Consider the following 24,042-nt stretch of genomic DNA (forward strand, 5'->3'; position numbering starts at 1 on the left):
TTCAAACCCCAGTTCCACCAATTGTCAGCTGTGTGACTTTGGGCAAGTCACTTCACTTCTCTGGGCCTCAGTTACCTCATCTGTAAAATGGGGATGAAGACTGTGAGCCCCACGTGGGACACCGGATCACCTTGTAACCTCCCCAGCGCTCAGAACAGTGCTTTGCACATAGTAAGTGCTTAATAAATGCCATCATCATTATTATTATTATTGGGAAGTACACGTTGGCAACATCTAGAGACGGCCCCTACCCAACAGCGGGCTCACAGTCTAGAAGGGGGAGACGGACAACAAAACCAAACATATTCACAAAGTAAAATAAGTAGAATAGATATGCACAAGTAAAATAAATAAATAAATGAATAAATAAATAAATAGAGCAATGATGAATCAGTTGGCCCCGCCCACCACCCGCCCGTGACCACGCCCCGAACCAGTTGGCCACGCCCACCCCGCCAATAGCCACGCCCCGAATCCGTTAGCCCCGCCCACACTGTCTCTTAGCCACGCCCCCTTGGCCCGCCGCCAATTGAGGGAGGGGTCCTCCCTCCGGGCCCCCCCCGCTCCCGAGCGCCCCCTTTAGGCTCGTAGCCACGCCCCCGAATCCGTTGGCCCCGCCCACTTCGTCCCTTAGCCCCGCCGCCAATTGAGGAGGGGGTCCCCCCCGCTCCCGGGCCCCCCCTCCAGGCCCGTAGCCACGCCCCTAAATCGGTTGGCCCCGCCCACTTCATCCCTTAGGCCCCCCCCCCCGCCAAGTGAGGAGGGGTCCCCCGCGCTCCCGGGCGCCCCCTCCCGGCCCGTAGCCACGCCCCCAAACCCGTTGGCCCCGCCCACTTGGTCCCTTAGCCCCGCCGCCAATTGAGGGGTCCCCCCCGCGCTCCCGGGAGCCCCCTCCAGGCCCGTAGCCACGCCCCCAAATCCGTTGGCCCCGCCCACTTCATCCCTTAGGCCCCCCCCCCCGCCAAGTGAGGAGGGGTCCCCCCCGCGCTCCCGAGCTCCCCCTCCAGGCCCGTAGCCACGCCCCCGAATCCGTTGGCCCCGCCCACTTCGTCCCGCCAATTGAGGAGGGGTCCCCCCCTGCTCCCGGACATCCCCTCCAGGCAGCCCGCCCGTAGCCACGCCCCCGAATCCGTTGTCCCCGCCCACTCCGTCCAGCCAATTGAGGAGGGGTCCCCCCTGCTCCCGGACATCCCCTCCAGGCAGCCCGCCCGTAGCCACGCCCCCAAATCCGTTGTCCCCGCCCACTCCGTCCAGCCAATTGAGGAGGGGTCCCCCCCTTCCCGCTCCCGGGCGCCCCCTCCAGGCCCGTAGCCACGCCCCCAAATCCGATGGCCCCGCCCACTTCATCCCTTAGCCCCCCCCCCGCCAAGTGAGGGGGGGGTCCCCCGCGCTCCCGGGCGCCCCCTCCCGGCCCGTAGCCACGCCCCCAATTCCACTGTCCCCGCCCACTTCGCCCTTAGCCCCGCCGCCAATTGAGGAGGGGTCCCCCCCCCGCTCCCGGGCGCCCCCTCCAGGCCGCCGGCCCGTAGCCACGCCCCCGAATCCGTTGGCCCCGCCCACTTCCTCCCGCCAATTGAGGAGGGGGTCCCCCCCGCACCCGGGCGCCCCCTCCAGGCCGCCCGCCCGTAGCCACGCCCCCAAATCCATTGTCCCCGCCCACTTGGTCCCTTAGCCCCGCCTCGAATTGAGGAGGGGTCCCCCGCACACCGCGAGCGCTCAATAAAAAGACGATGATTGATTGATTGATCGTCGGCCCCGCCCCCTCGGCCCCTTAGCCCCGCCTCCAATTGGGGAGGGGTCCCCCGCGCTCCCGGGCTCCCCCTGCAGGCCGTCGGCCCCGCCCCTTCGGTCCCTTGGCCCCGCCGCCAAGTGGGGAGGGGTCCCCTGCTCCCGGCCGCCCCCTGCAGGCCGCCGTGGGCACCGGGAGGAGTGACCCCGGTGGCGAGCGGTCGTGCTGGCCCCTGGCCGTGCCCACCGGTGCCCACCGGTGCCCACCGTGCCCACCGGTGCCCACCGGCCGCGGACTTCGGTTGGGGCGGTCCGCGGGCTGCAGAGATGTTGGCCTTGGCCGCCAGGACCGTGGTGAGTGCTCGGGAGGGACGGGAAGGCCTCGGCCTTTGCGCAGTTCCCTTTCGGACAGCTCGGTGCCCATAGGCAGGCCCGTTTGGGGGGGGCCTGGCCAGTTAATATGTTTGGTTTTATCCTCCCTCTCCCCCTTCTAGACTGTAGGAGGGCTCCCCATCATCACCATCAATCGTATTTATTGAGCGCTTACTGTGTGCGGAGCCCTGGACTAAGCGCTTGGGAAGTCCAAGTTGGCAGCATAGAGAGACGGTCCCTACCCAACGGCGGGCTCACAGTCTAAAAGGGGGAGACGGGGAACAGAACCAAACATACTAACAAAATAAAATAAATAGGATAGATAGGTGCGAGTAAAGTAAATAAATAGAGTAATAAATCTGTAATATATACAGGTGCTCTGGGGAAGGGAAGGAGGTGAGATGGGGGGATGGAGAAGGGGACGAGGGGGAGAGGAAGGAAGGGGCGTTCAGCGATATGCCACCCACCCCCCTTTTTTAAATATAATAATAATAATGGCATTTGTTAAGCGCTTACTATAACGGGCAGTTAATATGTTCTATTTTGTTGTCCGTCTCCCCCTTCTAGACTTGTGAGCCCACTGTAGAAGGCCTTCCCAGACTGAGCCCCTTCCTTCCTATCAATCAATCAATCAATCAATCAATGGGCAGTTAATATGTTCTATTTTGTTGTCCGTCTCCCCCTTCTAGACTTGTGAGCCCACCGTAGGAGGCCTTCCCGGACTGAGCCCCTTCCTTCCTATCAATCAATCAATCAATCAACGGGCAGTTAATATGTTCTATTTTGTTGTCTGTCTCCCCCTTCTAGACTTGTGAGCCCACTGTAGGAGGCCTTCCCAGACTGAGCCCCTTCCTTCCTCTCGATCAATCAATCAATCGTATTGATTGAGCGCTGACTGTGTGCAGAGCACTGGACTAAGCGCTTGGGAAGTCCAAGTTGGCAACATCTTGGGGGTTGGGGGTAAGTTGGGGGTAGAGACGGTCCCTACCCAACAGTGGGCTCACAGTCTAAAAGTCTCTCCCCCTCGTCCCCCTCTCCATCCTTCCCTTCCCCACAGCACCTGTATATATATATATATATATATATATATATATATATATATATATATATATATATATATGTACATATTTATTACTCTATTTATTTTACTTGTACATATCTATTCTGTTTATTTTATTTTGTTAGTATGTTTGGTTTTGTTCCCTGTCTCCCCCATTTAGACCGTGAGCCCACTTTTGGGTAGGGACTGTCCCTATATGTTGCCAACTTGGACTTACCAAGCGCTTAGTACAGTGCTCTGCACACAGTAAGCGCTCAATAAATACGATTGATTAATTGATTGACCGCCTCTAGATGTTGCCGACTTGGACTTCCCAAGCGCTTAGTCCAGTGCTCTGCACACAGTTAGCGCTCAATAAACACGATTGAATGAATGAATGAAGCGCTTACTACGTGCTAAGCACTATTCTAATAATAATAATACTCATGATGGCATCTATTTATTTTATTTCCCAAGCCCTTAGTCCAGTGCTCTGCACACAGCAAGCGCTCGATAAATACGATTGATTGAATGAATGAAGCGCTTACTACGTGCTAAGCACTGTTCTAATAATAATAATACTCATGATGGCATCTATTTATTTCATTTCCCAAGCGCTTAGTCCAGTGCTCTGCACACAGTCAGCGCTCAATAAATACGATTGAATGAATGAATGAAGCGCTTACTACGTGCTAAGCACTGTTCTAATAATAATAATACTCATGATGGCATCTGTTTATTTTATTTCCCAAGCGCTTAGTCCAGTGCTCTGCACACAGTCAGCGCTCAATAAACACGATTGAATGAATGAATGAAGCGCTTACTACGTGCTAAGCACTATTCTAATAATGATAATACTCATGATGGCATCTATTTATTTTATTTCCCAAGCCCTTAGTCCAGTGCTCTGCACACAGCAAGCGCTCGATAAATACGATTGATTGAATGAATGAAGCGCTTACTGCGTGCTAAGCACTATTCTAACAATAAAAATAATATTCATGATGGCATCTATTTATTTTATTTCCCAAGCGCTTAGTCCAGTGCTTTGCACACAGTCAGCGCTCAGTAAACACGATTGAATGAATGAATGAAGCGCTTACTACGTGCTAAGCACTGCTCTAATAATAATAATACTCATGGTGGCATCTATTTTATTTCCCAAGCGCTTAGTCCAGTGCTCTGCACACAGTCAGCGCTCAATAAACACGATTGAATGAATGAATGAAGCGCTTACTACGTGCTAAGCACTGTTCTAATAATAATAATACTCATGATGGCATCTCTTTCTTTTATTTCCCAAGCGCTTAGTCCAGTGCTCTGCACACAGTAAGCGCTCAATAAACACGATTGAATGAATGAATGAAGCGCTTACTACGTGCTAAGCATTGTTCTAATAATAATAATACTCATGATGGCGTCTATTTATTTTATTTCCCAAGCGCTTAGAACAGTGCTTTGCACATAGTAAGCGCTCAATAAACACGATTGAATGAATGAATGAAGCGCTTACTACGTGCTAAACACTGCTGTAATAATAATACTACTCATGATGGCATCTATTTATTTTATTTCCCAAGCGCTTAGTCCAGTGCTCTGCACACAGGAAGCGCTCGATAAATACGATTGAATGAATGAATGAAGCGCTTACTACGTGCTAAGCACTATTCTAATAATAATAATACTCATAATGGCATCTATTTATTTTATTTCCCAAGCGCTTAGTCCAGTGCTCTGCACACAGTAAGCGCTCGATAAATACGATTGAATGAATGACTGAAGCGCTTAATCAATCAATCAATCGTATTTATTGAGCGCATACTATGTGCAGAGCACTGTACTAAGCGCTTGGGAAGTACAAATTGGCAACACATAGAGACAGTCCCTACCCAACAGTGGGCTCACAGTCTAAAAGCGCTTACTACGTGCTAAGCACTGTTCTAATAATAATACTCATGATGGCATCTATTTATTTTATTTCCCAAGCGCTTAGTCCTGTGCTCTGCACACAGCGCTCAATAAACACGATTGAATGAATGAATGAAGCGCTTACTACGTGCTAAACACTGCTCTAATAATAATACTACTCATGATGGCATCTATTTATTTTATTTCCCAAGCGCTTAGTCCAGTGCTCTGCACACAGTCAGCGCTCAATAAATACGATTGAATGAATGAAAGGGGGGAGAGAGAGAGAGACAGAGAGAGGACCACCACCGAGCCGGGCCGGGCCCCGAGCAGATCAATCAATCAGTCGTATTTATTGAGCGCTTACGGTGTGCAGAGCACTGTACTAAGCGCTTGGGAAGTCCAAGTTGGCAACATATAGAGACGGTCCCTACCCAACAGTGGGCTTACAGTCTAGAAGTGGGGGGAGAGAGGACCGCCACCGGACCGGGCCCCGAGCAGATGACCGTGACTGCCGGCTCCGGTTCGTGGGGATAATAATAATAATAATAATAATGATGATGATGGCATTTATTAAGCGCTTACTATGTGCAAAGCACTGTTCTAAGCGCTGGGGAGGTTACAAGGTGATCAGGTTGTCCCACGGGGGGCTCACAGTCTTCATCCCCGTTTTCCAGATGAGGGACCTGAGGCCCAGAGAATAATAATAATAATGGCATTTTTATTAAGTGCTTACTATGTGCAAAGTACTGTACTAAGCGCTGGGGAGATTACAAGGTGATCAGGTTGTCCCACGGGGGGCTCACAGTCTTCATCCAGCGCTTAGAACAGTGCTTTGCACATAGTAAGTGCTTAACAAATGCCATTATTATTATTATTATTAAGCGCTTACTATGTGCAAAGCACTGTTCTAAGCGCTGGGGAGATTACAAGGTGATCAGGTTGTCCCACGGGGGGCCCACAGTCTTCATCCCCGTTTTCCAGATGAGGGAACTGAGGCCCAGAGAATAATAATAATAATAATGGTATTTTATTAAGCGCTTACTATGTGCAAAGCACTGTTCTAAGCACTGGGGAGGTTACAGGGTGATCAGGTTGTCCCACGGGGGGCTCACAGTCCTCATCCCCGTTTTCCAGATGAGGGACCTGAGGCCCTGAGAGTAATAATAATAATGGTGTTTTTATTAAGCGCTTACTATGTGCAAAGCACTGTTCTAAGCGCTGGGGAGATTACAGGGTGATCAGGTTGTCCCACAGGGGCTCACAGTCTTCATCCCCATTTTCCAGATGAGGGACCTGAGGCCCAGAGAATAATAATAATAATAATAATAATAATGGCATTTTTATTAAGCACTTACTATGTGCAAAGCACTGTTCTAAGCACTGGGGAGATTACAGGGTGATGAGGTTGTCCCACGGGGGGCTCACAGTCTTCATCCCCGTTTTCCAGTTGAGGGACCTGAGGCCCAGAGAATAATAATAATAATAATAATAATAATGGCATTTTTATTAAGCGCCTACTATGTGCAAAGCACTGTTCTAAGTGCTGGGGAGATTACAAGGTGGTCAGGTTGTCCCACGGGGGGCTCACAGTCTTCATCCCCGTTTTCCAGATGAGGGAACTGAGGCCCAGAGAAGTGAAGTGACTTGCTCAAAGGCACACAGCTGACAAGCGGCAGAGACGGGATTAGAACCCATGACCTCTGACACCAAAGCCCGGGCTCTTTCCACTGAGCCACGCTGCTTCTCCCCGGGGAGGGAAAATGGGAAGGGCATAGAGGTTGCTTGGGACATTCATTCGTTCAATCGTATTTATTGAGCACTTACTGTGTGCAGAGCACTGTACTAAGCGCTTGGGAAGTCCAAGTTGGCAACGTATAGAGACGGTCCCTACCCAACAGTGGGCTCACAGTCTAGAAGAATAATAATAGTGGGATTTTTTTAAGTGCTTACTATGTACGAAGCACTGTTCTAAGCGCTCGGGGGGATACGAGGTAATCAGGCTGTCCCACGTGGGGCTCACAGTCTTAATCCCCATTTCACAGATGAGGTAACTGAGGCACAGGGAGGTGAAGTGACCCGCCCAAGGTCACACAGCAGCGATTCGAACCCATGACCTCTGACTCCCAAACCCGCTTTCTTTCCCCCGAGCCCCGCACCTCATCCAGGGTCCCTCCAGAGCCGGCCCTGCGGCCTCCCCTTGGGACGCAGGAGAGCCCGGCCTGCCGCTTGCCCTGTTTTTTCATCATCATCATCATCAATCGTATTTATTGAGCGCTTACTGTGTGCAGAGCACTGTACTAAGCGCTTGGGAAGTACAAATTGGCCACATATAGAGACAGTCCCTACCCAACAGTGGGCTTCCCCCCCGCACCCCCCAATCATCATCATCAATCGTATTTATTGAGTGCTTACTATGTGCAGAGCACTGGACTAAGCGCTTGGGAAGTACAAATTGGCAACATAGAGAGACAGTCCCTACCCAGCAGTGGGCTCACAGTCTAAAAGGGGGAGACAGAGAACAAAACCAAACAAACAAAATAAAATAAATAGAATAGCTATGTACAAGTAAAATAAATAGAGTAATAAATATGTACAAACAATACGTACACACACCCCATAATCACCATCAATCAATCAATCATATTTATTGAGCGCTTACTGTGTGGCAGATCACTGTACTAAGCGCTTGGGAAGTACAAATTGGCAATATATAGAGACAGTCCCTACCCAGCAGTGGGCTCACAGTCTAAAAGGGGGAGACAGAGAACAAAACCAAACAAACAAAATAAAATAAATAGAATAGATATGTACAAGTAAAATAGAGTAATAAATATGTACAAACAATACGTACACACACCCCATAATCACCACCAATCAATCAATCAAACAATCAATCATATTTATTGAGCGCTTACTGTGTGGCAGAGCACTGTACTAAGCGCTTGGGAAGTACAACCATTCCCTCTCCAGTCCCGCTTTATCTGATGATCCAAAGGCCTCCGGCACCTGCCAGGGGCAGGAAAATCAACCCCAGGTGAGCCCTCTCCTGCTCCCCCCATCCCAGGCTGTTAATCAATCAATCAATCGTATTTATTGGGCGCTTACTGTGTGCAGAGCACTGTACTAAGCGCTTGGGAAGTCCAAGTTGGCAACATATAGAGACGGTCCCTACCCAACAGTGGGCTCACAGTCTAGAAGACTGCTAAGGAAATTTAGGGCGGGTGACGTTCCCCCCGTATCCCCCCCTTTTCCCATTTCCCACTGGGCACGGAGGCGAACTTGGCTCTGTCCTTGCGGTTTGGGAAATGAGGTATTCCGGGTTTCTTTGTTTTTATTCCCACCTGCGCGGTATCGCTGTTTGTATCTCCGCCCTGCCGGGGATCCTGCCAAGGCTGCAGGGCCCGCAGCCTGACCTTTCTTTCCCCTTGGAGAAAAAAAGACGAGGAGCGTGCCGTGGCGGGATTCCCCCTCGGCTGGGCTCCCGTACAAACCCGAAGGGCCTCCCCCGCCGCCCCGTTGCAGTAATTAGAATGACGATAATAATCATAATGATAATTGTGGTGCTTCTTAAGTGCTTGCTACCTGCCAACCACCTTGCTAAGCGCTGGGGTAGGTGCCGTAGAGGCAGATCAGACACGGCCTGTGTCCCACATGGGGCTCAGGTTTCCTGCTCAAGCCAGTCCTGGTCAAGGGCCTCTAGAAATTCACTCACTCCGTCGTATTTATTGAGCGCTTACTGTGTGCAGAGCGCTGTACTAAGCGCTTGGGAAGGCCAAGTTGGCAACATACCAACTCACAGTCTAGAAATAACTGCCCTCTCCTGCCCCGGAGGGGCTCCGTAGAGACCATTCATTCATTCAATCGTATTTATTGAGCGCTTACTGTGTGCAGAGCACTGTACTAAGCGCTTTTTTATATGTATATATAATTGGCATTTGTTAAGCGCTTACTATGTGCAAAGCACTGTTCTAAGCGCTGGGGAGGATACAGGCTGATCAGGTTGTCCCACGTGGGGCTCACAGTCTTCACCCCCTTTTTGCAGATGAGGTAACTGAGGCCCAGAGAAGTCAAGTGACTTGCCCAAGATCACACAGCAGACATGTGGCGGAGGCAGGATTCGAACCCATGACCTCTACTGGCAACATATAGAGACGGTCCCTACCCAACAGCGGGCTCCCAGTCTAGAAGGGGGAGACAGACAACAAAACAAAACAAAATAGAATAAATATGTACAAGTAAAATAGAGTAATAAATACGTACAAACTTATATACATATATATTTACTATATAAATATATGTATTTATCAATCCATCCTATTTTTTGAGCGCTTATTCTGTGCAGGGCACTGTACTAAGCTCTTGGGAAAGTATAACAGAGTTGGTAGACACATTCCCTGCCCACAACAACCTAGAGGACTGTAAGAGACCTCTTAAGAGGCCTCTTTAGGGCAGCTGCTGCTTTTTGCCCTCCCCCAGGTGGGCAGACCTCCTCCACACCCCCCTTGCCTTATAATAATATTGGCATTTCTTAAGCGCTTACTGTTCTAAGCGCCTTAGAAAACCCGGCTCTACATTCAAAAACACGGATCAGTGCAGCAGAATGGAAGCTGATTCATTTTCACCAACCTTGTTTCACCTGTTATTCACTTTTATTCCTTGTTCATTCATTCATATTTATGGAGAGCTTACTGTGTGCAGAACACTGTACTAAGCGCTTGGGAAGTACAAGTTGGCAACATATCGAGACGGTCCCTACCCAACAACGGGCTTCTTCCAGCCTGTGTTCCCTCCAGGCACCAGGGAGACAGTCATCCCGAGGACCTGAAGGGCACCGGCAATAACGGGAATCCCAGTTTGGGAAATTCCCTGAGATCAGATCGCTCCCTCAAGTCGGACGACAGGTGTCTTAGGGCTTGTCCGCCCTGTCCCTTTCCCACTGCCCGTCGCCTCCCCCGGTGCCGTTTTGTGTTTTTATGAGTGTGCTGGCTTGGCTGGATGCTGGATGTTGCCAACACACCAGTACTGTTTCTTCCCCCAAGGCGCTTCCCGCTCAAATAGACGCCAGCACCCAGAGTTGCCCTTTTTTGTTGTTTGTCTGGCCATCTTTTCATCTGCCCCAGGACCTAAACACCTCAGCGGCGCTGGGGGAAATAGTATTCCGGGAAGGCGAGAAGGACCTCTCCTTCCGGCCCCCCGGAGCTTCTCCGAAGCAGTTTCGGAAATGGCAGGAACCAGCAGGGTCGACCTCACCCTGGCGCTTCCTCCGCTCCCATCCCTAATCCACGCCTGTTGTCTTCCCTCTCTTTCGACAGAGGAGGAGGCAGGAGGTTGCTTGCTCAGCTCCTGCCGCGTGCAGTAGGACAGGTTAAGCTTAGAGACGGAGACCGAGGCAGACGGGGGGAAGGCTGCGTCTGGCTCCGGGGATGGATAGGAGGCAGCAGGAGGCAGAGAAGGTACAGTACGGATCGGCAGCAGCAGGATCTCGCTGGCCTTCCTCCCTCTCTCCTCACCTGCCTCCTTCTCCTCTGAAGCTTCCCCGAACCCTCGGTCTCCTTCCAGCTTGGAGCGCTCCGCCTTCCCGGAGCACGGGGCAGGCGTCGGCCCGCACCGGCCTCTCTCCGCCCGCCTCCGGGCTCCCCGGTGGTGCCGGGGCGGTCCAGGCAGCTGGAAGACGAAGGCGGCCTGCAGGCGAGACCGCTTCCCGCTAGTCCCGTTCCGCAACTCCTGCCTAACAGCTTGGATTTCCCGGGCCTTCCGGTCTCACTCACGCTGCACTTTGGGGTCTTCCTTCAGCCGCTTGACCTCCCCGGAGCGACGGAGCCGAAGGGCCCGTCCGCGCCGCGGCAGGAGGTACCTCGGGGCTGGTGAGCCCGCTTGTCGTCAGGTGCTGCCACCTTTCTCCCCTGTGCCAAGATTAGCGGCAGCCTGTCCAATCCCCGTCCCGCGCTCGGAGCCCACACCCTCCCTCTCACCTCCTACCTGGGCCCTTCCAGCCCCCAGGAGGCGGAGACAAGATGGGGCCAGGGGTCTGAGGCGGGGCCAGGCCAGATCTTTCGGTGAGACTCCCTCTTGTCACCAAGGGGATGGGCACATAACTACCTGGCGGCCGTCTCCACTTGGAAGTCCGTGAGCATCTCCGGTAGACGGCATCAGGCTGGTGCTCCAGGGGTTGGGGGAGAGCGAGTTCCTCCGCGCGGCCCAGACACCCACCAGGATGTTTTGCTGTCTACAGGTCAAGCCCCTGGGCTTCCTCAAGCCCGTGACTCTAGGGAAGGTTCCCGGCCGGTTCCAGATGCACCAGAACTCCCTGCCTCGCCTGCCTGTGCCCCCACTGCAGCAGACCCTGGACCACTACCTGACAGCGCTGCAGCCCATCGTGAGCGAGGAGGAGTGGAGCCACACCAAAAAGCTGGTGGATGAGTTCCGCAGCTCGGGGGGCGTCGGAGACCGGCTGCAGAAGAGCCTGGAGCGGAGGGCCAGGAAGACCGAAAACTGGGTATGTCGGGTCAAGGGGTGGGTAGGGAAGGGGAGAGCCCACCCCAGCCCGTTCTTTCCAGGATGCAGGATTCTGTTTCTCCATCCACGTGAAGCAGGAGCCTCCTGCCTCTTCCTCCTCCCCCCAATCGCACCCCCGATGATGCTCGGGTCGTGCCGCGGCTTTAATCCCAAGCCGGGCCCGTCCTCCCGAGCACGGGGACAGGCTCCAGCCTGCGCAGGCCCACCGGGCAGCCGGGCCCGGTGAGATTCCCCTGCTAGGTAACCTGGGTCCCTGGAGGGGCTGGGGCAGGGCCCGCTCCCCCATGCCATCCGCCCCCCAGACGCCGAGTCAGAGCCGCACGTTCTCCTCCCGCCTCCACCTCCCAGCATCCCGCCGAGCGGGGCAGCTCCCCGGAGAACACAAGCCTCTCTGAATCGGGAGGGGCAGATGGGTGACTAAGTGCGCCCTGGCACAGCCTACGCTAGCTCCTGGCAGCGGCTGCCGGTTCCCACCACCCTGCCCAGGGTCCTGAGAGTCAGGTGCAGGGCAGCTCCTGTTAGTCCTGCTGAACTATTATTGGCCACGGGGCTTTTCTGCCCCCATTGATGCAATTCGATGAATATGGATTGAGGTCCCTCCCTACCCCGCCCCGGGAAGACAGGGAAGGGATCTGGGGCCCCTTGTTTTGAGGGAAGGGGCAGAGCGAGGAATGGGCTCACCCCACATGCAGGGCATCTCTCCTCAAGCTGGGACTAGAAGACGGTTGTCCCCCATTTCCTAGGGGCTGCCCGGCCCCCCGAGCCTCACTGCCTTCCCAGGAGGATGTTGCCGGCCTGCTCTCTGCCCTTCCTCGTGACTAACCCTGCCGGCCCTCTCCGAGGGCGGTAGCCACGCGTTCTGCTGTCCGACTCCCCGAGGGGCTGTGCCCCCCGTGGACTGGAGACCCAGGATGGCTCCCTCCAGAACCTCACCCCAGCCTTCTCCCTCCTCTCCGCCAGCTCTCGGAATGGTGGCTGCGGACCGCCTACCTCGAGTACCGTCAGCCCGTGGTCATCCACTCCAGCCCGGGACTGGTTTTGCCCAAGCAGGACTTCGTGGATTTGCAGGGTCAGCTCCGGTGAGTGACGGGACACCGGTTCAGGGTCGGGTGGGGAATGGTGGGAGTGGGGAAAGAGGGGAGAAGGGGGAAAGGGAGGGAAAGGGGCAGGGACAGAGAGGAGTTGCAGGGGTTAGCTGGGAGGGGTGGGGCCCCGACTCTCCCAGTGAGTTTCCCAATGATGAAGATTGGGACACGGGGTTTTGGGATCTGCGGTCCCAGGAACGGTGGTGCAATTCGAGTGTCTTCCCCCCCGGCGCCCAAGCCCATGGCTGTGGGCATCGGAGAGAGCCCCACCCTCTGACGCCCGCACACCTCGCTCCAAATATTCTCCGATCTAGACCTCCTCTCCGCTGCTCCTGCCATTCTCAGAAGGTAGAGGAGAGAAGGCCGTCAGCCCTGATTAACGTAACCCTGCCCCGGCATGGGCAGAGTCTTGGGCTCCTTCTGCTTGAAATCTCATCCCTGTGCTGGGCCAGCCCTGGGGATGACCTTTACACAGGGTTACCTTTACCATACTTATCTGTCATCACCTGCTCTGGGCCTCAACTGTTGCCTGCCCCGGATAGATAAAAATACCACCCTGCTGGCGTGACCAAAAGGCTCCCCCTACCCTCAGCCCTATTCCAATCGCCCCCACCCCTTCCCTTAAAGCCACAGGGACTGATTTTTTGATTGGGCACTGGGTACTTGGCGGCCCACTGCCCAGGAAAGAGGAGGGCATCGCCACTCCGTGGGCCACTTCCAGAGCCGACCGGATACTTTCCGCCACTAAAGCGAGTCTGGGCCTCTTGAGTAGGAAGCTGACACCCAGGGGCAGGAGGAGGAGGAGAGGCCAAACTGGGGGGCCTCATTCCACTCCCACCCCCTCCATCCAGCATTAGTCTCCCTGATGTAGACCCACTGGGAGTGGGAAAAGCCCTTGCCTGATTTGGAGCCGGAAACCGTCTGAGAGGTCCCCCCGTCTACCCGGGGACAGGTCTCACCAAGAGTCTCCGTGCAGCTTCCTACCACTAAGAGCCTCATTCCCTGCCCCGAGGGCAGCCTCGTTCCCTGCCCCGAGCCCAGAGCAGAGGAGCAGTCACATCAAAGCATCCAGCCACGATGCCGCGGGCACCAGCCCAGAACTCCCTTCTCTCAGCCCCTGGCTCTAGACCCCTGATCCTTCCCCTCCCCATTTTTTATGGTATTTGTTCAGCGCTTACTATGTGCCAGGTACCGTCCTAAGCACTGAAGTAGATATGAGTTAGGTTGGTCGCAATCCCTGTCCCACATTTATTCATTCATTCTTTCAATCGATCATTTATTGAGTGCTTTTGGTGTGCAAAGCATTGAACTAAGCGCTTGGGAGAGTGTTATATAACAAGAAACACATTCCCTGCCCACAATGAGCGCTCAGTCTAGAGGGGCTCACAGTCCTAACCTCCATTTTACAGATGAGATAACTGAGGCACAGAGGAGTGGAAGTGACTGGCCCAAGGTCACACAGCAGACAAGTGGCAGAGCCAGGTCTTTCTGCCTCTCAGGCGCATTGTTCCATCCATCAGGCCATGGTGCTTTCCAGACTTCAATAAGGGAACAGCTTCAGAGTCCCTCCACCAGTCTCACATTCCCCTACATTCAAAGAGCCGTCCGTCCCGGGCCCAGGCCCGAGCCAGCTTGGGAAAGGGAGTCCTCGGCCCCCAGCAACCGTTCCTCCTCCTTGCTGCGAGTTCCACCCTGCAAGCTGCAGATGGGCGTCACCAGAGCGGGGCCCCGGCAGGTCTGCCTGCTCCTGGAGAACCGGGAACCCGGCTCGGGGGGTGCCCTGCAGTGAGGCCAGCCCGGTCCTCGTTGGTTGGTGGCTCGTCAGGTCGGATTCTTTGGATTTTTACGCCTAACTGACTCCTCCAGGTTTGCCGCCAAACTCATCGAAGGCATCCTGGACTTCAAAGCTATGATTGACAAGTGAGTTGTTGCCTCTCTACGTGGGATACTGCCCCCCGGGGTCCTGCCGTTCTCCAGTCAGCCTCCGTCTGAGCCCCCAAGACCCCTCATCCTTTGGCCCCCGGGTGTTCCTGAGATTAGCACGATGGACTGGGGCAGTAATCACAGCCCCGGCATATACAGGCAGGACCCAGAACAGAGCATGTACTTAACTCCAGGCCCCACCCGGTGTGGGAGGGGGAAGTGGGGAGGTGAAGGGTTGGGAGGGGGGAGTCCCAACCCTATTACCCCACTCGATGCCATTAACACAGTCCAAACCCCATCTGCTCTGCCCCGCCCCGGGAACCATCGGGTGCTTTCCTCCCAGCCAACCTGAAACTAAGCTGCAGGCCCTGGCCCTCCCCTCCCGGGCTAACCAAACACCCCCTCTGTGTGCACAGCCCTGGAGTGATTCCTGGGACAATTACCAAGCCGGTATAAGAGGGAGCCTCTATTCTAATGGTAGACAGAAACCCCATAAAACACAGGTGACATACATATTTTGCGACCTATAAGAGTGGATACAGAAACAGGAGCACATGAATCTCCGTGCTATCCAAAAGTGCCTTGCCTGGATGGGGTGAATCAGGGCTGCTCTATGAAGGACCTAGAGTCGGGAGGAGTGAAGGGACATGGCCGCTCAGGACGGGCCGGCCGGGAGGGAGGCACCGCAAAGTGGAAGAGTAGCATAAATGATAGAAACGCAGGCAGCGAAAAACCATTTTGCGGCACTGTGACGTTCCAGGAGCGACTGGAGCCGGAGACGTCCTCCAGGGAGAAAGACAGGGAGAGAAGCCAAATGGTTGGGAATTGAGGTGGCTGGGTTTGCTATGCAATCCAGGGCAGGCTAACAAACCAGGCAGCTCGGGGTGACCCTTGTCTCCTTCCTGACCCCTCTGATTTTCCCTTCTGTCATTTGGGGCGTTGTATGGCCCGAGCCCCCGCTCCCCGAGAAGGCAGGGATGTCATCCAAGCCCCACCATCGGGTCCAAACTGGTGGGAAACTTCAGGGTGGTCACTTAGTTCCTCATCGTGGCAAGTGTCAGGAGGCCCAGTTCACCCGCCACCCCAAGTGACCCGACGGTCCCCCCCCAACCCAGCGAAACCCTCCCGGTGGAGCACCTCGGTGGGAAGCCCCTGTGCATGAATCAGTACTACCAGATCCTCTCGTCCTGCCGCGTCCCGGGCCCCAAACACGACTCGGTCATGAGCTACAACACGGGGAAGAAGCGACCTGAACACATCACCGTGGTTCACAATTACCAGGTGAGTAGCAGCCAGCGGCTCACCCGAGAGGGAAGGGGGGCCCGTTTCAGAGACGGGGTCCCCGTGGCTCACCGTACAGCCAGCTCCGCTGCTCGTTGTGGGCAGGGAGCTTGCCTACCAACTCTGCTGTATTGTACTTTCCCAAGCATAGAGCAAGCGCTCAGTAAATACCGTTGAGTGGCCGAGAACACCCCATAGCCGGGTCCCACTTAGGTATCGGCCCCTTCCACTTGAAGGGCTCCAGCTAGGCCACCTCTCCGTGGACACTGGGGCTGGAAATCCTCCGGAGGGGAGGGAGGCCGGGCTTCAAGGTAGATCTCTCCTGGCCTCGGGAAGGGGCGAGGAACTGTCCTCAAAGCCCCTCCCGCTTCAGTTTTTCGAGCTGGACGTGTACCACAGCGACGGGACGCCCTTCACCTCCGACCAGATCTTCACCCAGCTGGAGAAGATCTGGAACTCGTCCCTGCAGGCCAACAAGGAGCCCATCGGGATCCTCACCTCCAACCACCGCAACAGCTGGGCCAAGGCCTACAACAACCTCATCAAAGGTCCGAGCGGTCACGGCTGGGGGCGGCTCGGCCCCCCGTCTGTGTGACCTCCCGCCACCCTGACCTTCCGGGGTGCGGGGAGACCGGGATCCAAAATCCAGTGCCCTTATTTGTACGCGGGCTGGCAGGAGTGGGATTCCGGGAAAGTAGTCTCCCCTTCCCAGCTGGACAGCTCAGGCAGGGAAAGGAGGGCCAGAGATTCCCTTCATCAAGGGCATTGTCCAGTGCTCTGCACCCAGTAATAGTAATGATGGTATTTAATAATAATGTAATAATAATAATAATGCTCTGCACCCGGTAATAATAATGATGGTATACAGTAAGCGCTCAGTAAAGATCCCCAATCGATTGATGGATTGGTTCCCTCCCCTGCCACAGACAAGACCAACAAGGCGTCGGTGCGCTCCATCCAGAAGAGCATTTTCACCGTGTGCCTGGATGCCCCCATGCCCCGGGTATCCGAAGACGTGTACAAGAGCCGGGTGGCCGCCCAGATGCTGCACGGCGGGGGCAGCCAGCTCAACAGTGGTAACCGCTGGTTCGACAAGACCCTGCAGGTAATGACCGCGGCCCTCCTGGCACCCGCTTTTGGGGGTGTCCCGGCAACCAGCCTCACACCCTCCCTGCTACACCTGCTGTGCGGGTCTCTCCTACCACAGGCCTGCCTCCTGGCCCCCTCAAGAGAGGGAGGCAACCTGAGCCCCAAAACCTAGAAACTAGAAGGGGGATCCGGGGAGGTGGCCGTGGCTCCTCCTGGTCCTCCCCACAAACAGCAACAGTCCTGGCCTGGGATGTACATCTCCCCCAGCACATCCTCCTCATAAATTCCTCCTCCACCGTGGGCTCCCCCGCCATCTGGTTTGGGACCCAAGCCTCAGGCAAACCAGGGCTAGTGGTTTCCGGACCCCGGCGGGTTCGGTTCGTAAAACGATTTGAGCTTCGGGGATGAAAGCAGCGGGATTGACGCAAGTAGTGATTACGGCTGGCGGTGTTGTAATTACTAAATGATGAGCCTATCATTAAAGGGCACGGGAGTTTAACTGCGCGGGCAGCCAGGGGAGGCCTACGAGCTGAGGTGGAAGTCTGGTCTGCTCCACTAATTCCCACTTCCCGCTTTGGGAGGGATTGCTCAGCCAACTCCTCTCTGGCTGGCTGGAGGCCAGATTGGGGTGGAGCTAGGGAAAGGGACGGAGCAGGCCCTAAGGTCAGAGATGGGGGAAGCACCTCCTCCAGGAGGACACCTCCCCCCACGCACACTTTACCTGGAGGGCAGGGGGCTGGGGAGGGGCAAAGGGGGTCCCGCAGCCGCTCTACAGATCCGCCCCGGTGTCCTTGCTAACCTTCCAGTTTATCGTGGCGGAGGACGGCTCCTGCGGCTTGGTCTATGAACACGCCACCTCTGAGGGCCCGCCCATTGTGGCCCTGTTGGACCACATCGTGGAGTTCACGTGAGTTTTCTCCATGCCCAGCCGCCTTCCCCTTCCTCTCCCCTGATAGCCCCTCCTCGCCACCAAGCCCGAAGTCGTTTGGAGTTTGCCCCCGGAGCTGTCTAGTCCCCTCCATTCCCTCTGGCCCTGCTCAGCCCTGCTGAGGGGGAACTCCCTCAGGGCTTGGGGGCGGGCTTGGAGGCCGAGCTTTGGGTCTGTGTTCAGGAAGAAGCCAGAGCTGGTGAGGTCGCCCATGATGCCCCTGCCCATGCCCAAGAAACTGCGATTCAACATCACCCCTGAGATCAAGAACGACATCGAGAAGGCCAAGCAAAACCTTAACATGTGAGTCTTACAGCCAGCTGGTCCCCCCCACCCCAGAGACCCTCCCTGTCCCGAGCCTGGGAAAAATGAAGCGGTAATCAGTCCCGATTACCTCCCTCTGCCAGACACGGGCTAGGAGCCTCTTTCTGGCCCTCACCTTCACTCTGCCCTCCCCCCTTCACCCATCTGTCTTCTTTCCCTCCTCCTGCCGGGCTCAGCATGGTGCAAGACCTGGACATATCCGTGTTCGTGTTCCATCACTTTGGGAAGAATTTCCCCAAGTCGGAGAAGATGAGCCCCGATGCCTTCATCCAGATGGCCCTGCAGCTGGCATACTTCAGGTGGGGCCAGGTTCCCCCTGGGTACCTCTCCTCAGGGTGCCGCAAGGAAGGTGGGCGGGCAGGAAGGGGAAGGAGGAGGCTGTGGAGATGGGCATGGTAGAGGGCTTTGCGAGTCCCCGGGGCTCCCCCGCAGTGGAGGACGCCGGGCCCCTCAGTGATGCCGGACCTATTGGGGTGTGACCTCGCTCTCCTGTCCCTCTCCCCGGGCCAGGATCTACGGCCAGTCCTGCTCCACCTACGAAAGCGCCTCGCTCCGCATGTACCACCTGGGCCGGACCGACACCATCCGCTCGGCCTCCATCCACTCCCTTGCCTTCGTCAAAGCCATGGACGACGCCAGCGTGCTGGTGAGGGGGCCCTGGGAGAGACCCCGAGGGACAACACAGTCCTCCCCATGCAGGGGCCTGAGGGTCCCTCCGGTCCCCAGGAAGAACCAAGAGCCAGATCTTCTCGTCCCCGTCCCCACTGCACTGTGCCGCAGGAGGGAGGGGGAGAAAGCACCCTCTGGGATGGGTGGGCAGGCAAGCAGGGGGTCTCTACCTCATGGTTCCTGCAGGAGCACGAGAAGGTGGAGCTGCTACGGAAGGCGATACAGGCCCACAGATCCTATGCAGACAGGGTGAGTGTACTGGCCGTCGCTGCCAAGGGTAGCTCTCCCCGGGGGCCCGGACCACCATTACAGACCCAGCTCCTGGGCCCGACTCCTAGATGCCCTGCAGTCTGAACACCGGAGAGAGTGATCCTCTAGACCATTCATTCATTCAGTCGTATTTATTGAGCGCTCACTGTGCGCGGAGCACTGTACTAAGCGCTTGGGAAGTACAAGTTGGCAACATATAGAGACGGTCCCTACCCAACAACGGGCTCGCAGTCTAGACCACAGACCACATCGTGGCCTAGTGGAAAGAGCACAGGCTTGGGAGTCAGAGGCCCGGCGTTTCTCATCCTGGCTTCTCCACTTCCCTGCTTGGTGACCTTGGGCAAGTCACTTAACTTCTCTGTGCCTCAGTTTCCTCAACTGTAAAATGGGGATTCAATACCTGTTTTCCCTCCAATAGGACAGGGACTGATTGATTTGTATCTACCCCAGTACTTAGAACAGTGCTTAACACAGTGTAAGTGCTGAACAAATATTGAAAAAAAAAATTTCACCCAAAAGCCTGAAAGCGGGCAGGTGCACTGTCTCCTCTCCTAGGCCCCGATCCAAACCCAGCCCCGCTCCCTATCCCCTCACTCCTTCGGCTTCCTCCATCCCAATCCCCTCCAGGTTCTCTGGCCTCCCCAGCCCAACTCACACCGATTGGGAGTGAGAGCTCTGGTCCCCAGGAAGAACCAAGAGCCAGGACTTCTCTTCCCCCTCAAGTCCCCCTTCCCACCCCTTTCCAACTGCACCATGCCGCAGGAGGGAGGGGGAGAAAGCACTGTCCCGGATGGGCGAGCACACCGATTCCTTAGACCGATCAAAACATCCAAGGTCTCCCTGAGGCTCTGCCCTTGTCTCTGCCTTGGCCTTGCTCACTTGGCCTCTTTCTCCCCCTGTTCCTCCTTCCCTGGACCAACGTGGCAGGCCATCCGAGGGGAGGCCATCGACCGGCACCTGCTGGGGCTGAAGCTGCAGGCCATAGAGGACCTGACCAGCATGCCTGAGATCTTCATGGACACGTCCTACGCCATCGCCATGCATTTCAACCTGTCCACCAGCCAGGTGACCCTCGGGGCCCCGGCCGGAGAGCGCAGACTCCCGGCAGCTCTGTGGCCCTCAGGGTGGAATCCCCCCATCTACCACCCCGCTTCCCGGCGAGAGTCGAGTGGGGACGCGAGAGCGGCTCCATCCTCTGTTTGGATTTCGCACGTGTCCCATGTCCTCCTTCCCAGTTGGTGCCGGGGCCCTCTTGGAGGGAGTCGGGTTCACCGAGGGCCGGTGTGAGCCTAAGGAGGGCTCTCCACCCTCCCCACCCCAACTCACCTGGCTCCGGGACCGCCCCATCCCCTCCGCAGGTCCCGGCCAAGACGGACTGCGTGATGTGCTTCGGGCCGGTGGTGCCGGACGGTTACGGCGTCTGCTACAACCCCATGGCGGATCACATCAACTTCGCCGTGTCGGCCTTCAACAGCTGCGCGGAGACCAATGCCGCGCGCATGGCCCACTACCTGGAAAAGGCCCTGCTGGACTTGCGGACCCTGCTGCTGGCCCACCCCAAGTCCAAGCTGTGAGGCCCCGGGGGCTAGCCCCTAACCCCCAATCCAGATATGTTGAGGGGGTTCACAGGGGGAGCGGTGGAGCAGCCAGGCGGCCCCAACCCCAGCTCCTCTCTCAAGTGGCCCCTCGCTGCACTCTGGAGGAAGGCAGGCAGTAGTCTCTTCCCTTTCTGCCAGTGAAGGAGAGTGCAGCAGCCTCCTAACTGCCCAGCCCTTTTTCTTGGAGAAGGGACCCCCGCCCCCAGCCTCCCCTCTACACAGGGCTACCTGTGGGACCCCCCAACCTCTCCCTCCCCCAGCCCTGCCTAGCTGGGTCTTCCCATGTGGCCCCGGGGTCACAAGGGACTGTCCCACTAAATAAGCTGGCTCGGGCAAGGACGGGTGTTCTCCCCTTTAAGTTTTCCCCTGCTGGGACTGTCCCTCCTTATCCCCCACCAGCCTCTCTTCCCTTCTTGCACAATAGCCCAGTCCAGCCTGTTGCTTCCCACCCCTACTTCTCCAAGCCCACGGCTTCCCCCTCCTGCCCCTGGGATGGAGGTGGTTCAGACCCTGGAGAGCTGGTTGGGCTCCTGTTGCCCTCTGGTTCTGATTACACCCCAGGTGCATCTAACATAGCCTGATTTTTGCCCAGCTGAGGGTGGGGCCGGAGGAGGGGTCTTTCCTGGATCTCCCTGTGGAAAGAAATTCCCAGCCCTCCTCCTCTGAGGAGGGCTTCTCACCCTCTGCAGCCCCAAGTCGGGTGGGTGGCCTGGGCATTGACCAGTCCCACTACCTAGATACCCCTCTCTTTCCCGGACTCAAAGAGATTCCGGGGTCAGAGACGAAGCCCGGAGACGACAGGGAAAGTGCCTTCACCAGCTGCTGTCAACCGGCTCTCCCCACCCATCTGTTAGAGAGAGGTTTTCGGCTTCCCTCCCAGCCAGGAAGCTGCCAGGGCCTAACGAGACACTTTAACACTAGGCCTCTACCTCCAGGGCTGCCGGCTAACCTTCCCTGGCCATTTCCCGGCCCCCTCCACCGCTACCTCTGGCAGCAAACCCGAGTCCCTGAGCCCCCCAAGGGCCGGAACAGAGTTTTTCTGGACCCTGGTTTACAGGGAGGACCTCTCCCCCGCTATTTGGAAGGATAAACAGTATTCACTTTATGATCCAATTGGGCTGAAAACTACCATCCCACTAAGGGGCACCTATATCCGGTGGTGGGCCCGGGAGAAAAGACGCAGCCCCCCCACCGCCCCAGGAAGCCCCCTTGACCTTTAGCTGCAGTCTCACCTCCCGGGGACTCCGGAGGCTTTGCCGAGAGAAGTGCCGGCCCCCGGGGTCTCGTCTGAGGAGCAGCCCCCTCCCCACCCCGCCGAGAAGGAGCACGCAGAGGAGATGAGCCGCCTCCCTCCCCTGCATGAATTTTTACCATTCATGTCGCGTGGTGGTTCAGATGTTATTTTTGATAATGTGATCTGTGGCCTGGGTGCCTTGGGCTCTTGCTCAGTGAGATTTCTTCATGTTCGTGATTGTATAGTAATATTAATTAATAAAAGGGAAATCGGCTGGAGAAAACTGTGGCGGTGGGTAAGAGTGCAGACGACAAGCTGGGGAGCAGGAGAATGACTGGATTGGCCCTAGAAAGATTCAACCCTCTTCTCCCCTCTCACTACTCCCAGGCCCCAGCCCAGAGTGTTCCCTTTTTTTAAAAAAAAATGGTATCTGTTAAGCACTTACTATATGTCAGGCACCGTACTAAGCACTGGGATAGGTACAAGCTAATCAGGTTGGACACAGTCCATGTCCCACATGGGGCTCACAGTCTCACTCCCCATTTTACAGATGAGGGAACTGAAGCCCAGATATGTTAATAATAATAATAATGGCATTTGTTAAGCGCTTACTATGTGCAGAGCACTGTTCTAAGAGCTGGGGTAGATACAAGGTATCGGGTTGTCCCCCGTGGGGCTCACAGTTAAGTGACTTGTCCAAAGCCACACGGCAGACAAGTGGCGGAGCCGGAATTAGAACCCAGGTCCTCTGGCTCTTAGGCCCATGCTCTATCCATTAGGCTACGCTGCTTCTCCAGGCTGTCCCCATCATTGTGAGCAAGGAATGTGCCTGTTATATAGTTGTGTTGTCCTCTACTAAGTGCTCAGTATGGTGCTCTGCAAACAGTAAGCGCTCAATAAATGCAATTAGTGGATTGATTACTGTCCTGCTACAAGCCAAGAGGTAGCAAGACTGGATGCCTGGGTCCCAGCCGCTGCTCGGACTGTCCGGTAAACGTCTCGCTCCCCCTCCACCCAATCCCTTTCCTCCCAAGGTCACCTAAAAACTCCCTCCTCTAGGAAGCCTGCCCTATTTTAAAGGAAATTGGAGTAAAGATTCCCCCCACCCCATCTCACTGAAAAAACCTGGCCATAACTCCCATCACCACTCCCCTGCCCTGTCTCTAGGCCTGAGAGTCAGGTGGTTGTGGGTTCCAATCCTGCCTCCGCCACTTGTCTGCTGTGTAACCTTACGCAAGTCACTTCATTCATTCAATCATATTTATTGAGCGCTTACTGTGTGCAGAGCACTGTACTAAGCGCTTGGGAAGTACAAGTTGGCAACACCCAGAGACGGTCCCTACCCACTTCACTTCTCTGGGCCTCAGTTCCCTCAATGGGGATCGAGATTGTGAGCCCCACGTGGGACAGGGACTTGCTTATATCTACCGCAGCGCTTAGTACAGTCCGTACCCCAGACCAAGCGCTTAGCAAATGCCATTATTAATTATTATTATTATTGTTATTGGCCTCCTTGGCTACCCAAACACCCTGAGAGCCAGCCATATATCTTATTTGTCCTGCCAACTCGCTGGTATTTGCTGTCTTGTGGCAGAATCCACAATCCTCTCAAGATAAGAACAGGACTTCTACACTTAAAAGGAGTCAGGTTGAGGGACGCGCTGTCCCTACTCGAAGGCCTGGGGCTACTTATTCGTTCCTGTCCAGTCGACTTCTCCTGTCCTTATAGGTTTCAACCACTCAGACCTTAACCGGGACCTTCCTGCAAAACCTTGTGGAATTTCCAGAAGTCATCAGGCATAAAAGGAGAAACATTTCGACCGTCGGTCAGTTGCGTTTACTAACCGATTTTTGTGCGCAGAGCACCGGACTTACACGGGAGCGCTTGTGTCCTTGTGTCACCTTGTCCACTCCATACTCTCTACTCTTCTACAACCCAGCCCACACTTTGCTCCTCTACTGCTAACCTTCTCACTGTCCTTTGGTCTCGTTTATCTCGCCGCCCACGTCCTGCACCTGACAATTATTCTCCCCGCCCCCAGCCTTATTGAAGCCACATCTCCTTCAAGAGGCCT

The 24,042-nt window shown here is 55.6% G+C and overlaps 2 protein-coding genes across 3 annotated transcripts; one reads left to right on the forward strand and one right to left on the reverse strand.

Moving 5' to 3' along the window:
• Positions 1-630: 630 nt before the first annotated feature.
• LOC119927134 (glycine-rich protein 23-like) lies at positions 631-1,347 on the reverse strand. The gene has a single exon (XM_038745677.1). The coding sequence runs from the start codon at positions 1,345-1,347 to the stop codon at positions 631-633; it is 717 nt and encodes a 238-aa protein (XP_038601605.1).
• A 569-nt stretch (positions 1,348-1,916) lies between these two features.
• Positions 1,917-22,245, forward strand: CRAT (carnitine O-acetyltransferase). Of its 2 annotated transcripts, XM_038745053.1 has the most exons (15): positions 1,917-2,082; positions 10,363-10,503; positions 11,283-11,546; positions 12,527-12,645; positions 14,518-14,571; positions 15,690-15,855; positions 16,229-16,403; positions 16,782-16,960; positions 17,751-17,851; positions 18,056-18,175; positions 18,373-18,495; positions 18,707-18,842; positions 19,052-19,114; positions 20,063-20,200; positions 20,494-22,245. In XM_038745053.1, the coding sequence occupies exons 2-15, from the start codon at positions 10,474-10,476 to the stop codon at positions 20,707-20,709; spliced, it is 1,884 nt and encodes a 627-aa protein (XP_038600981.1). In that variant the 5' UTR covers positions 1,917-2,082; positions 10,363-10,473; the 3' UTR covers positions 20,710-22,245. The 2 variants fall into 2 exon arrangements, with proteins under 2 accessions (XP_038600981.1, XP_038600982.1); XM_038745054.1 differs by lacking the exon at positions 10,363-10,503.
• Positions 22,246-24,042: the final 1,797 nt, after the last annotated feature.

This window comes from Tachyglossus aculeatus, chromosome 4 (genome assembly GCF_015852505.1).
Source record: "Tachyglossus aculeatus isolate mTacAcu1 chromosome 4, mTacAcu1.pri, whole genome shotgun sequence".
In the NCBI taxonomy this organism is placed as follows: Eukaryota; Metazoa; Chordata; class Mammalia; order Monotremata; family Tachyglossidae; genus Tachyglossus; species Tachyglossus aculeatus.